The 15203-nt window shown below is 37.0% G+C and overlaps 1 protein-coding gene across 5 annotated transcripts in view; it reads right to left on the bottom strand.

Annotated features, from left to right (window-relative positions):
• LOC115440910 (LIM domain only protein 7) overlaps positions 1-15203 on the bottom strand; it is a 168657-nt gene continuing 153454 nt past the window's right edge. For 3 of the 5 annotated variants that reach the window (XM_030165412.2, XM_030165410.2, XM_030165411.2), the window contains 11 exons: positions 13498-15099; positions 10055-10324; positions 9179-9511; positions 8085-8225; positions 5521-5577; positions 4063-4487; positions 3566-3701; positions 3064-3180; positions 2486-2604; positions 1857-1966; positions 1-1417 (listed from right to left, as the gene is read on the bottom strand). In XM_030165412.2, coding sequence (XP_030021272.2) covers positions 1230-1417; positions 1857-1966; positions 2486-2604; positions 3064-3180; positions 3566-3701; positions 4063-4487; positions 5521-5577; positions 8085-8225; positions 9179-9511; positions 10055-10324; positions 13498-15099 — 3498 coding nt within the window. In that variant the 3' untranslated portion in view covers positions 1-1229. The remainder of the gene's footprint in view (positions 1418-1856; positions 1967-2485; positions 2605-3063; positions 3181-3565; positions 3702-4062; positions 4488-5520; positions 5578-8084; positions 8226-9178; positions 9512-10054; positions 10325-13497; positions 15100-15203) is intronic. The other 2 variants (XM_030165413.2, XM_030165415.2) reach the window with 2 other exon arrangements.

Below are 15203 nucleotides of genomic sequence, written 5' to 3'. Positions count from 1 at the left end.
TAATAATTGAAAATATTTATTGTTACACATTTTGGAGCTTACAAAGATATATAATGTACATATTGTTCAAACATTAACATAATTACATTATTGCGGTGCCGGAGACGTCACCAGTATATACCGTACCGTGTTAGTTATAGTACAAACAAAACACAATAAATCAAGAAAATTTTTGGATTACAATCAAACGTATTAAACTAGAATATATCTATTAAAGCTAATTAACACTTAATAATATATAAATTAAAATCTATTTACAAAATATTACACATTTTTCTTCATAATTTGAAAAAATCCAATTCGCAAAATATATTTGAATATCTATGTACTTTAAGATGAATGGCATGGCACAATATAGTCCGAAATGAAATGTGAAATTCCGGCCGTAGTGGCCACAAGGCTCGGTTTAAACGCGAATGAAACGTCTGGAAAGAACGAATGAGAACGAACAAAAGCGTGCAGTAGCTGTCTCAGAGCTGGCTGAGTCGCTTAGACGTTTTGGAAACTTGCGTTGACACGGACAAGCAACGCGGTAGGGAACTATCGCGCTGTGTCTATAACCTACCAATTAATAAGGATACAAGAGTTAGTTACATAATATTCACATTTAACAAAATATATGGTATTTGGCAATAGTCGGTGCAATTTATATCTAAATATCGACATACGAGTCCGTGGACTTTTGCAACACAATAGTCGTTTTCCAACTCTGTGTCTCTGTTACGTCTTTCTTCCTAAGCATAATTGCTTCGTTAGTTGGCAGACACCTTAATATTTATACATTCAATGTATTTTATTGTCATATCAAATAGTTTAAATAATATAGTCCCACTATTGACCAAGTTATTAATATATTTCTATACGTTAGTTTGATATTTCGACTAAATAATGATCTTTATGCTCCCTCAATATGTTACTCACAGCATACACACAAAATTCAGTCACTAATATTGCTAGTCAGTAGTCATTGAACGCACTATTCGCTAGTCGGCGAATTAAAACATTCCATTACACAGCAAGTCACATTGAAATGCAATTACTTGCGGGTTCTTACTGTCCTTGTCGGAAGTAGTCCTTAGGGTACCACTGGCTTGCTATTAGTCGCCTAGAGGAGATTATAGGTACTCTCGGAGCTGCCGACACAACACGCGACTAGTCGCTCTAATTAATAGTTGTCTGTTCTGCTTAGTTTCAGTTGTAGCCGCGGCCGCACGCGTGGTCGGTAGTGTCTAGACGCGCGAGTACTTGCGGCCGTCGTCGGCGGAGTGGCAGTGGCGGCAGTGCAGGCGCTGGTTGCGCACGCGCACGTCGGCGCCCGCCGAGCCGTCGCCGAGCCGCGCGCCGCACACCGCGCACGTGAAGCACCACACGTGGTAGCACAGCGACAGCGACTCGATGATCATCGCCGCGCCGCGACCTGACACAAAATGTTCACATTCATTATAATAAAAACATCGTTAGAGGCCTTTGCTAATATTTATTTTGTTAAAACTAAATTCAATAAGTTTCTAGTTTTTGGATAGTTAACTCAAGCTGGATAAGTACCAACCTTTGTGATTTCGTCTGTCGTGATTTAGTAAAAGCCTAGTGTATAGTGTACCCAGAGAAATAACTAAATAATATGAGAAGAATATTACATCTTGGAATGACAATCACAATCCAATTTCAAGTAATACGTTATAACTTCAACACAACTATTGCTATCGGAATACTCACAGGCGCAGCGCTCACTATCAATAAATAAAGTAGCGATATTTTTCTCTAAAAAAAAACTCTTACAAATCGCGTAGACAATGAGACATACGTTTCATATACTATAAATAACTGTTTTAATTTAACTTTAGCAATTATCTCACCCAATTCCTTCCCACAGTGGGAGCACTTCCTCCGTCCGCTAACGCTCAGCAGTTTGTCGTCACGAGCCTCCTGCACGGACCTCTTCACTTCGGGAGACAGCTGCTGTTGACTGCCGAATTAAATGGTATGTTGTTAAATTAACGTATAATTTGAGTTGTGGATCAAAAGTCTTAAGTTTTATTACCATATCGGGCAACTTTTCAAGTAACATTACAAAGATGACTCAAGGCTAGTTATAGAATATTTCTAGCCGCCCGGTCAGCGATTATCGTTGCTATATTAACATTCCAAAGTAATGCTGTATATTCGGTTTCGAACTGGGCCCTTATTCTGTATGATAGTGTAAACGTGTAACGCGGCCGTGTCATGTTATCTTCGAGAAATGTGCGTGGAATGGTATTCTGTAAGCCAAATTTCTATAGTCCTAAACATGATGTGTTGTGTTATGTGCTTGTTACGCACGGTTAAAATAACGTGCGGGATAGAGAATAAAGCCCCTGATCGACATAATTGTGTAAACTAGTGATTATCTCTCGTTAAAACATGTTCGCGAATTTCACTTATCATCAGGTACAATGGAAATCAGTTTACTGTAAGTACAAAATATATCCAGGTGTGTGGTGGTTACCTGGTGCTGAGCGTGCCGGCGAGCAGGTTGTTGTGCGCGGGCGCGGCGTCGTGGTAGGAGTGTCGCTGCGCCGCGCGGAGCTTGCCGCGCTGCTCCTCCAGGCGACGCTGCTCTGCTTCCTGGAAACAACACCCGAAAACATACTTTATAACTTTGCCTTTTATTCGTGTTTTTATTATAATAATATAGCCGTCTATAATTGCTCGTAGGGATCCCCAAATCATAAGTACCATCTATACGTTTAAAGAGTCCACATTTATTCGCCACCAGCTACTTTATTCGATAAAGTAGAATGCCAACAGGGCGCCTACTTAAACGCAGTCTTGTCTACTCCACCGACCAATCGTCTACAGTCTTCACACCATTTGTAAATATTTAAAGCAAAAGGATGGTATACAAAATCACCTTATGGTAAATCTGTACATAATCCCAGAAAAAATTAAAAGCATTTCGCGATAGGTAAGCGATGTGGAAATGAACCAATGATTTCAGGATCTTAATATCTGTCTGCTACTACACACCAGTTTTCTATAAGGACTAGTTAAGTAAGTACTAGGCCAGTCGAGCCGAGTCCGTACCTGTATGAGCCAGTGCTGGTTGTAGTTGTAGTTGGCGGGTCGCTGCAGGCGGGCGGTGCGCGGCTGCATCCACTCCGAGCTAGAGATGAGCTTGTTGGTCGGCGCAGCGCTCAGCGCCTGCACAAATTAACATTGCAATGTTAATAATCCTCGTAAAGACAGAATGGAGTTTTGATGAATTGTTTTGGAATCTTACTGGGTGATACGAGAGTGTGTTGCAGAGTATTTATATTTACTATGAGCACTACTACCACCGAAAAGCATTGTTTGTTGAAGCTAGTGTAATTATCGAGCCTTATGATATATCATATATATAGCAAGGTGGCAAGTGCAACGCCTTGTTAAATACTATATTTAGCTCAAACTTTTAGATGTCGTTGCTATTATTTATAAGCAGGCGTAAAGCCCATTAAGCAAAACATTTTCTGTTCTTTAAACCATATGAAATAAATTAACAATCATCCCAATTAACACCTCGTTAATAATATTGGTAAGTTGTAACCTGCAGCGTGTGCCTGGTCATGGGGTGGTAGGTCCCGTTGGCGCTGGGCTGTGGCGGCGGGGGAGGCTTCGGTCGGAGCTGCGCCGGCGCACGCTCCACGTTCACGTACTCCACCGCTGACGGGACGCGACTACTCCTGGAAGTTACAACCAAATATATTACTACTCTGTATGGTCTTGCAGAGTAGCGTAACATGAAGTCAAGTGGTCACTTTCTACATCAAATAAAAAAAATAACATCCCCCATCTCACTCGATTTTACTGAGATGTTGTAAAACGACCGTCGATTAAATATTTTATAGTCTAAGTATTAAACACACGAACACATCAGGCCTTTATTTCCGAAAAGGCAGGAAGGGGTGCCACCAGGGCACGCACTTTTTGGTAATGAGTTCTGTCCCCTGATATTCAATTTTAAACACTGAGTAAGATATTAATTTACAGTATCTCCAAGTTATATTATACTATTGTTATTGGGAATGAAACAAACCCAGTTACCTCATAGTAATCTCCCTCTCAATTGACTCCCGATTCCTCGCCTTGGGCGGCGGTACAGGCTGCACTCGAGCCGCCATCCTTCTCGCTTCCACCTTCCTCTCATCGTATAGCACCCTCCTGCTCTCCTCCACTCCAAAATGCCTCTGAATATGCTCCTCAGACACGAACGGCTTACGTTTATCATCAACAACTCTTTCGTGAACAACCGGACTGACTGGCGAGTATGTCTCGCTTAGAAGTAGATTGGGCATCGAATGCCTGTAGTTTTGGGCGAATTTCGGCCGGTTTATAGGCTTTTCTGGCATCGATACGTCTTGGACTGATTTCTGGATGATTCGGTTCTGGTCTCGGAGGAGGTTTTCCCTCTGTCTGCGGAGTTCTTCTTGTTCTAGTTGCAGGAGTTCCCTCTCGAAGCGAAGGACTTCCTGTAGTGGTTCGTATGTCAGTTTTATGGTCCCGGTTATGATTGTATAAGCCGGAGATTTTGAATACCATTTAAAATTTCGAATAGTTAAGTATATCTGTTCTATTTTTTAACGTCAATTTCAATTTTCTATTGGATTGAAAAAACCTTGTAAATATCTTATTAATGAAAATTGACTAAGGTACTCATAACTTAATTTAGACAAATATTTTTTTTACGCTACTCAAAATCTACGGCCGAATAATTATTAATAACATTTTATATCGATAATATTCAGTGCAAGGCTTTAAAGCTAGCATGTTGTTAGTATACATTAATTCATGATTCTTATTATTTAATGTTTAGATATGCCTTTATGTCTATACTACAAAAATACAGTATCTTAGGGTCTGTCCAGATTCCCTTTTCGTAAAAGCACAACTAATGCCAATTATTTAAAATTGTTTTATAACGCTAATGATGGTGATAAGTATTAGGTCACATTTACATAACAAATATTTTGTTATGTTACTTACTTCTCTTTTTTTATATCAAATATAAAAGGCATATCTTCACGTGTTAGTAAATAATGAAAGTTTATATGCACATTTAAACCTTATATTCTTTTACAGAATATAAATATTTATCATATTGTGCTATAAACTGATATATTATGTAATTATCTAGCGGCACATTGCAATTATTACAATCAGTATAGCTTGCATTGCTTACTTACTCTATTTTTAGTATACTAAAGTACTCAATAACAAATACGCAGGGTAGCATTTGTACCTACATTACAGGGCAAATGCCCTATATTTTCAAGGTACTTCATCATTTGTTTATTCCAATTGGTTTCCAATGAAGCAAAATCCTTATCTTTTAAAACTCAATAATGATTACTTATTTGAGTCTATAATTATTATTTTCGATCTCCAAGTCAAGATGTATACGACGCCTTTACTTGGTTATTTAATGTTACAAGCATACTGGCTAATTAGGTTTGTTAAAGTAGCTATTGCTATATACCGCTAGGATGATAAAACAGCAGTCACCTTGGTATGAGCGTCATCACAATGCCCGTCAGGCCAATCCTCGTTAGTGCCACACGCCTGCAAAGTTAAGCCACGGCGGCCATCTTTTATTGTTATTTACACACACATCAAATGGCGAATGATTATATTTAGGCATCGTCTGTTAGTAAAACATGAATTAAATGATTGTTTTGTAAATGACATAAGGCTATGTCTATTTTGATAAAATGATTTAGCGATGCGTAAATAGTATAGAATTAATCATATAAGAACACAAAAATTAATCAATGAAGTTTGAGTTGTCATTATGTTTACATAGCATATAAATATATATAGCATAGCACGAATCCAGAACACTGGAACTTCATGACTTACAATATCTGTAGACAATTGAGACTAGATTCGGGGGCCATGCCTCCCCCATTCCTTCTGAATCCAGCCCTGGATTCAACAACTTAAAATAACTACAGTGCATAACCATGCAGTGCAAAAATAAAAGTCAATATTCGTTTAAATATAAATAACATTTATTGTAACAGAATATAACATAGTGTAATCAAACTAGAGTACTACAAGGAAAATGGCGCTTAAATATATAGATCTTTTGTGTGTATTAGTTACATAAGCAAGTGTAAGCTTTGTTAATAGCAGCCTGATGTACCACTTAACATTTTTAATTGGCAACATTGTGACCATAGATATATTACTATAAAATTACATTTATATTTGTAATGTTAGCGATATTCGGAGTTATTTACATAGACCCACCTTATCCAAAATGGATGATGTTGCGAAGTGTCTATATTTAGTGCTTTAGAAGCGTATACAGTGCAGTGTATTTCCCCTTCCAGATTACTTAACTATAAATAGTACAGTTTAAAGAATTTTGTGCGCATTACCTTGATTATGACAGCAAATATTTTTTTACACTAGTAATACAATTTTACATAGGCGTATGAGTCCTTTTGATTGGTGTACGTCATTTTATATTTTGATATATTTTTGAGATACTTACTTAAATTGATTATACTTTATTCAAGTGAGGTGGATATACTAATTTGTGCAAATAAAATGACCTAAACCAAACCTTATATATTAAGTTATAAGTATTTTTTTTTTTTCATAAAACTATAAGGTCTCGAATGGAGATATTTTGCTGTCGAAATCAAGTTAGAGGAATATATTGCAAAGGAAATGACGTGATAGCTAACCTTTCCCTTAATATAAAGCGATTTACTAGCATACAATTTCTAAAGCTTCGCAGTGTTAAGAACTTGGCAAATGCTTATATTTATGAAAGGAAAAAAATCAAGTCATAATCATTTTTTTTTTAATCATACTTATAATAAACAAAATTAATAGACAACCTTATATTATTGTCTATTCTTAGTTTCCTTCAAACAAGCATTTGCCACTCACTTAAACTGTATTTAAATATTTTAAATAACTAAATATTATAAACATATATACATATTATAAAGTCTTCTGCCAATATCATTTCACTGAAATCGAAATGTTGTGAAGAATTATAGTTTTAATTTTAACTTGACACTGCATATGACCACAAGGGAGAATCATCTACTTGTATTATATCTTGTGGTATAATACCCGATAAACAAAATGGTAGAGCCCAACTTTGTCACAAAGCAATTAAATTTGCCCCTGAAGATTTTCTTACAAGGTATAAGTCTATTGCAGTACTAAGCTCAGCTCTTTTATTGATTTAAATGTATTAGCAGTGTCAAATCAAATCATTAAATATAGCATAAATACGAACTCTTAGGTGTCACTTAAAATTCTAAGGGCACAACCCACATCAAATTAAAGGTAATTTGAAAAGTACGTTCCTTATTACACTTATCGAATGTCGTAATGGCTTATTTTTCTATAAATAAGGGTAATTTTGAGCCCTTAATATGTTCAACCTTTTTCAAATCTTAGGAAATAAAGGCAGACTATGACAAAGAAATATTACGAACTATGATGCAAAATAAAATCAGCTGTCAGGTCAATGCACGATCTATCAGTTTGTCGCAAAATGATGCGCGAAATCTAATCTTAACTTGTTCTAATTCTGGTAGTGTTTTTGTTCACTTTTGCTGTAACATTTACTTTAACACAACACTGCGTCCTTGAGCCCATATGTAATAAAGTTATATTAACATATGTACATTTTAATGCAATTTCGGACTATAATAAAAGAAAGGTAGAATAAAAAAAAATATTTTGCAAGTGTGAAAGTAAGAGAGAATAGAAAATATACACGCAGTGTTGCCAATATTAAATATATACAATAAACTGTCACCTCATCGGCCAAGTACCGAGGTTTGAAACCAATGAAATGGAGTTCAACGCCAATTTAGGCATTAGATTGCAGAAGTTTTAGAGGATAAAAAACTGGAATTAGGAATTTGTGCCCAATTACTCATAATCTCGATACTACACAAATATGTCCAGGGATCTAAGCCCCTAAGCTATCCCTCAGGGATATATGATAGTCTTGACGCATTCACCTTACCACCTAAAAATATATATACCCAAAGATCTTGATGCACCCCCTAGCTCCAGGAAGTTTATGTGTTTACCTGTTGCTGTTGTAACTTTTTGTCAAGCGTTTCGATCTTGTCCGTCGGTGCGAGCTCTGACAACTTGTTGTTTAGGTTTGACGCAAACTTGTTCTTCGAGGATTCCTCCTCGTCTGATGTTACTGTCACATGCGTGTACGGCTGGAACCACATTTGTTGTTGTTAGTTTGTTAAACTAGGTTTTGCTCGCAGCTCCCCCCGTTTGACGGGTCTTTCGTAATGTAAAATTTCAACTAAATAGCCTATATGTTAATTCTGGACTTCAAATTTCGTCCAAATCCATTCAGGAGTTGTAGAGTTACGAACATCTTAACATCTCCAAAAACATTTACATTTATATTAGTATTAATAAACAAGATTAATTTTGGCTGATTTAATAAGATAGAAACTGTTTGGAGTTAGGATGGTTGGTGATCAGTAATAAAAGTAATAAAAGTTGGTGATTATATCCGCAGACAATAAAAGGGACATAGGATACTAAAACCATTGAAAGAATGCGAATGTAAATAAGAAATATTTTAGTATATTGCCACTGCACTCGAAGAGCATATATGTGATAAGTTTGAAGTGGTGTAAGTGATAACGGAGCGTGTACATCACTTGTTTTACACAATATTTTTCACTTTGTATCCAGGTTACTATGTCATAATATATTTGGTTCAGTAAATTTGAAGAGACTTCTTGGCGCTGTCAATTACTGGCTTTTAACGTAGCAGCGTGGATTTAATTTTCCCATTGACACAATAGTTTGTGGGAAACTAAAATATTTTGGTTGTCAAAAGTATCCGGAACCAGCGGGAATGCATAAAAAGATTGATGAAGGTGGAGGAAGTGCAAGAAGTATGCTAGAATCGTGCAAAGTGGCAATCCATAGTCGCTGCCTACCCCTATGGGCTAGAGACGTGATACTCTGTATGTACATATATACCTATATGATGCTGTGCATCAAAAAAATCCGTCGTCCCTTTTTTACGTTTATATTATTAGTTATAGGATTAGCAGTTATTATGTGACCTGTTAGGTATAATGTATTTGTTTGCGAGTTTGTCGATTTCGTTAAAATAATATTGCTAAAATTTAATAATTCCACTTACCTCGCTATTCTGTCTGCTGTGAGGGTTCGAGGTCTCCGGGGATGACTGTCCCTTATACCAGGCTTCAGCTGAAGGTCCTCGGTCCACATCCACCCCAGAATCCCTGCTCTCTCTCAATTTAGCATCATCATGGGACAGCGTCTTTTTGTACAACAGTTTCTCGATCTTCGTCTCTTCTTGGAGGAAGGAAGTGATGTCTGGTCTCGGAGCCAGGGTTAGAGCGACGTCGAGGTAGCTGTCGTCCACCTGACCCTCGATACCGAGGAAGCTGGTGCGCTTGTTCCTGATCTCCTTCTTGATGCGGCGCGCTGAGCTCGTGTGCCTAAAGTTTCCCTGACGGATGAATTAGAAATTAGCCATCAGAACATGGTTGAATAAAGCTATGATTACTATATGTTTTTGCCTTAAATTAGGTAAATTAGTTCACTAGGTCATAAAGCCTGTCCGGCCTCGTATGTATTGAACTAAGGCTCTGTTTTATTTCAGGCAAGCAGAAATATAATAATATAATAATAATAATAATATCAGCCCTGTATTATATACTTGCCCACTGCTGAGCACGGGCCTCCTCTACTACTGAGAGGGATTAGGCCTTAGTCCACCGAGCTGGCCTAGTGCGGATTGGTAGACTTCACACACTTTCGAAATTCCTATAAAGAACTTCTCAGATGTGCAGATTTCTTCACTATGTTTTCCTTCACCGTTAAAGCGAACAATAAATTCACAAAGAATACACACATGAATTTTTTTAGATTAGTCAGAGGTCAGCGAACATTCGTCTTGGCAGTCTGTTCCACACCCAACTAAGCTATCGCCGCTTTTTGCAGCAATATGCCATCATTTTATTCCTACTTTAAAATAATAATATCAACTCACATTTCCAAGCAGTTCATCGTCCTGTCCATCATCAGTTGGCGGCGGAGGTGGCTTCTCTTTCGGAGGTTCTAGAACATTCGCCGGCATGTCCAGAGGGAACGCTTCGTCATCCACAGTGTTCTGATAGAAGATATCAATATTCTCATAGAGCGGCGTTACCGAAATCTTCTTGTGGATGTTAAAATCATTGTCTTTATCGTTCTGGTCTTCCATTGTTGCGCTGTCTTCTGAATCTAGCTCTTTGAATGCTAACTCCAGTGCGTCTAAAACCTGAGGATTTGGATTTTGTTACTGCATGTTCGGTATGTCGTTGCGTATCTTTTAAATCCGATATGGTAATCAAATTTTGTAAATAGTAATGATTATTTTGCGTTTTCTGATTGATAGGTTGTTGCAGAAATAAAATATTTATTGCATCATTGATCTTCTGCTGTATCTGAGTAAACGTCAGGTACTGAATTTGATGCCACGGACTGATTATAAAACTACATATTTCGCAATACGAGTATAGTCAGTATAGTCACTTATCAGGGGTTGGAATTTATGCTCGATATGCCGACAAGCTTGTCCCTATACACGTTGTCTTAAAAAATACCGGACAATGTGTAATTTTACTGACGGTAATGTCATTTGATTCTCAACTGCCTAGATTTTCCATTGTTAAATAATAGAAACAGTAAATGCGTTTGTTTCTGAATTTATCTATCATCACGATGAGACAGATAACAAACAGATAAGATAAAATAAATTGATGTGTTTTATGGATATCGATCTTTTCATCTTGGAAATTGCTTTTTCTACTTGGATAGACTTTGTAATATTAGAGCTATTTCCAATGTTGTCCAAATGTTAGATATTACTAGTAAATTGAAACTGATTCATAATTACAAAATCTTGATAACTTATCGTAATGTAATAAAATGTCATTACTATATCGGATTTTAGATACGCAATTAGTAATAACGAAATTGTTACAAAAATAATCAGGAAAAAGCTAAACAAATTAATAAACGACACAAAAGTTGTTTTTGTTTTAGTAATTTAAAAATGGATACAAAATAATTACTTTAAACATTCCAAATTTAAAATTGTAAATTACTAAAACAAAATAGAAACACAAAAAACGTCCGTTACGTCAATAAGTCATAGAAATAAAACGAATTTAAGTGTCAACACTGTAAATATGGCAACACAGGAAGATTAGAACAAAAGGTTAAATGATAGTGTCATGCGAAAGCATTGAGAGAACAAGCAAATGCAAAGCTAATTTGTACGAGAGAAAAATGGCCATGATTTAATTTTCATAATCAGATAACAATATAAAACAAAAAAAGATTTACTTTAAGAACGTGTCACTTTTATTTAAAAAGAGATTTAAAAAATTGTGGCAAAATATTATTTTACAACTGGTCGGAGATAGATTTTTTTTTGAATCCTTTAAATAATTTATTAATGAAATATGTATGTAAATAATGTGTTTAAAAAGCGACGTACGTATTCCCACTTTATTCTAAAGCATAACATTACGTCGTAAATTAAATATCCAACCAATATACTTCCCAGATTAATTGAATAAAACTAGCAGATTTGTTACCAAAATAACTTTAGCCTCAATTTCAATGAAGTGCTAAAGAATCAGGAAATGGGGCCACAAACAGGCTTTATAAACAAAATAAAAAGGCAGTATAAGGCTGATATTATCTCGCATGACGCACGGATGACGCCGATCAAACATTGTTTTACACAATATATTGAACAAACTACACCTAATTTGGCATCAGGAATCTTCAGTAACATGACAATGCAATAAAAATGTTAGCAACTGAAGTGAGATATGTTTGTCCTTTTTTCTTGCAATCTTTCTTGCAGTGTACGTAATGTTTATTTACTTCAAGATAAATAATTTATTACTGTAATATTTCTTGAGTATAGTAATTATTCGCGACATTATAGACCTTTGCAGTTTGTACTTTGTACCTGTCTTACGACGCGTACAATTAAAATTATACTTGGACAATAAAATAATCATTTACACATAAAAAAACATGGCAACTTTAGATTTACATAATAATTTTAATTTAAAAATCACACTACCGTATTTTTTTAATAAAAAACCATTTTTCTCTTCGTAAATGTCAGTATAAGCGAAACATCGATTGAGGAACAAGACTAAGAATTATTATAAAAAAATATTTTAAAAAAAATTACTATGTTTTATAATTCTAAACATACATTTTGTGAATTATTTAAGTAGATCTTAATGTAATTCCTCAACAGACATACACACATAATGAACATACCTGTATCCATTAGCCCGCCACCAGTAATGAACACTCAATATGTTTTAGCACTATCCATGATGCCTACCCGCCAAGGCGATCTCTCGCGCACTAAGAGTTCGCTTGCTATACAGATAACATTCCGTTTGCATAAGATATGATACGCTAAGTAGTGATTTTTATAGATATGGAGGTAATTAATACATAAATAAAACATACTTGTAACGTAGTAACATATATTTGATATAATTTTACAGATGTATCACTTTTTGGGTATATTGTGATGTGATTCTAATATCTATGTGTATATGAATATAGGGGTGTACCAAATCACGTACTGCTTTATAAAAATACGATATACATACATATATTGTTATATTTTAAATAAAATAAAAATGAATTTAACATGTATTGAATAATAATGACAAATGGATTATATTTCTTTTTAAATTATAAATTTGATGATTATTATGAAATCACTAGTTAATAAAATAATTGTGATTATGATTTATTTATTATATAGATAAAAAATGAATGGTAATATGAACGTCATACGATTCGAAACTTTGTTTCTACTACAAAATGAGTACGCAATTTAGTACAATCCCCACGGATTTAGAATTTGTTGGGCACTTACTAACCCTGTATACTACAGACAGTGCTAGGAATAAGGACCGTTTGTTTAGCACATACGATGACCTAGCCCTGTTACTTTATTACTAATTAGTACGCTAACATTAGTCTGATGGGGTTCATGGCGGGGTGAGATCAGTAGATCGTAAAAAAATCTAAAAAATATCCTCCGTTCGATATGCTCTACATTGCAACGTTCACGGATTAGGCCCTATCGTTTGGATTGGTTACGGATTTCGTTGTTACTTTATTGTTAATGAACAATATAGTTTTCCTCCTGTTCGGCTCAATGGACCGCTTCCCCCTCTTCTCCCAGAAGGGGTTCGAGTCCTGCGAGGTACTTACCGCTTCCCCGTCTGCAATACCACGTTTAGTTACATCATTATTTACATTAGGAGGGTTAGGGGGGATGTCGTCCCGCTGCACCGAGCACTGGGAAGTGCACGACACCTCGGGCGCGTCGCTCTTTAGCGTCTTAATGGAATTCTTTGGTGATATGTTAGTAATAGTAGTGATGTTAGAAACAGTTACCATAGGCATGCTCTTGCTGTTAGTGGTAGCGATTGTGTTAGTATTCCCAGCACCGGAGCTCATGTTGTTGCAAATTTCGTTCAAGTTCAAATGTATAGTCATTTTGCCTTCGAACACAATTGTGTCGCTTTCCGACGCGGTCGATACAGGCTCATTCAGACTTACACTTGTGTCTTGATTGTCCAAACTTTTAAGTGTGTCTTCGTCGTCTTTGTCTGTGTGTATTTCTGTGATTTCTTCGGCGGCACTGGATTCTTCTGGCTGTGAGACGGCTTGCGCGTAGTGGCTCACGCTGTCGTCATCTGCTTTGCTGTCTTGCTCTTCGACTTCTTCGACGATTACATCTTGGATTATCGTCTGGATTGGTTCAGGTATTTTTTCTTCTTCCATCTTGTGCTGCTCCACAGTGACGCAGTCTTCGTTGGATGACTCGTATTCAGAAGCTTCAATCATAGACTCGCCTATCGGAGATGCGACCTGAGTTAAGTCAGCTATGTCATCTGCAGGCGCGCAAGAATCTCTGGCGGTGTGAATGCCACTATCTTCGGTCTCGATGTCGCTTGGCACAGTGTTGTTCTGCATTTCAGCGCAATCGAAGTCTTCTAAACTTTGCACCCTTTCAAATGAATTGGGTGAAGTCTGGCCGTTGATGTCCAAACTGTCTAGAGAGCGGCAGAAGCTCTGCATTTGGCTTTCGATGCCAGATAGACTCGATTTCAAAGAACTGTCTGTAAGTTTATCTTTCGAGTCATCCATCTTGTCAATCTTCTCATTACGAGCTATTTCTTCTTCTACAGATATCTTAGGTATCTCCTTATTCTTAGCTGCGTCGAGGCAAGACAAACGTTCCTTTAGGCTCATCGAGACGTCTTTTACCTCTGTTTTTACAATCTTACCATCTTCCTCGGATGTTTGCGATTTCAAACTGTTAAGGCGTTCCTTGAGCGACCTCGTGTTGCTGAGGTCGCCGTTGGACAGCCTTTTTATCTTCTCTGGTTCGTTGGACTTCACTTTCTCGAGCGAAGACAAGCGCTCCTTTAGTGGCTTGACCTCCGAGGGTAGTTTAGTCGCGTCGCTAATCACTTTTTGCACGTGTGTCTCTTCAGTGAATTTTTCTAAGCTAGACAGTCTTTCTTTTATTGACTTTTTGTTCGCAATATCTGGTAGTTTTGGCTTGTTCGCTAGCTCCTGCGAGTTTTCTCTCTCGAACTGCTCCCGCCTCTTGTGTATGTCGACTTTAGGCAAGTCTTTCTTCACTAACTTGGCGTCGTTGGCCCTTTCTTGTTGGAAGGACGAGACTTTCTCTTCGATTTTGTTGCTGACAGTCGTTCGGATTCTGTTGACGTCACCGTTCTTTTCTGGCGACTTGTCCTTGCCAGTGACGAGTGTTTTAACGATATTGCTGTTTGTCTGCGAGATGATACGAGACTTGTAGCCTTCGATAGCGCCCTCGTAGGTATACTCCTCAGGTTCGGGCGAGCTGATGGTGGTGGTTGTGCAAGTGTCGTATTCGTTGGCGCTGGACCCAAGCTTGCGATTGTTGTCGCAACTCGACAGGTTGTCGACGTCTGAATGGTTTTTATCCAGGTCGATACCGTCGCTCTGTGATCAATTTAGTTATATTAAAAAGATATTATTTCAGGGAATTAAGAAGATCATTGCTATGTTTTGTTTGTTTTTCCAAGCGATTATAGTTGCAGATCTAA

Source organism: Manduca sexta, chromosome 6 (assembly GCF_014839805.1).
Source record: "Manduca sexta isolate Smith_Timp_Sample1 chromosome 6, JHU_Msex_v1.0, whole genome shotgun sequence".
Classification (NCBI taxonomy): domain Eukaryota; kingdom Metazoa; phylum Arthropoda; class Insecta; order Lepidoptera; family Sphingidae; genus Manduca; species Manduca sexta.
Note: the sequence above shows the minus strand (reverse complement) of the source record. Positions and strands in the feature narration are given on the sequence as shown.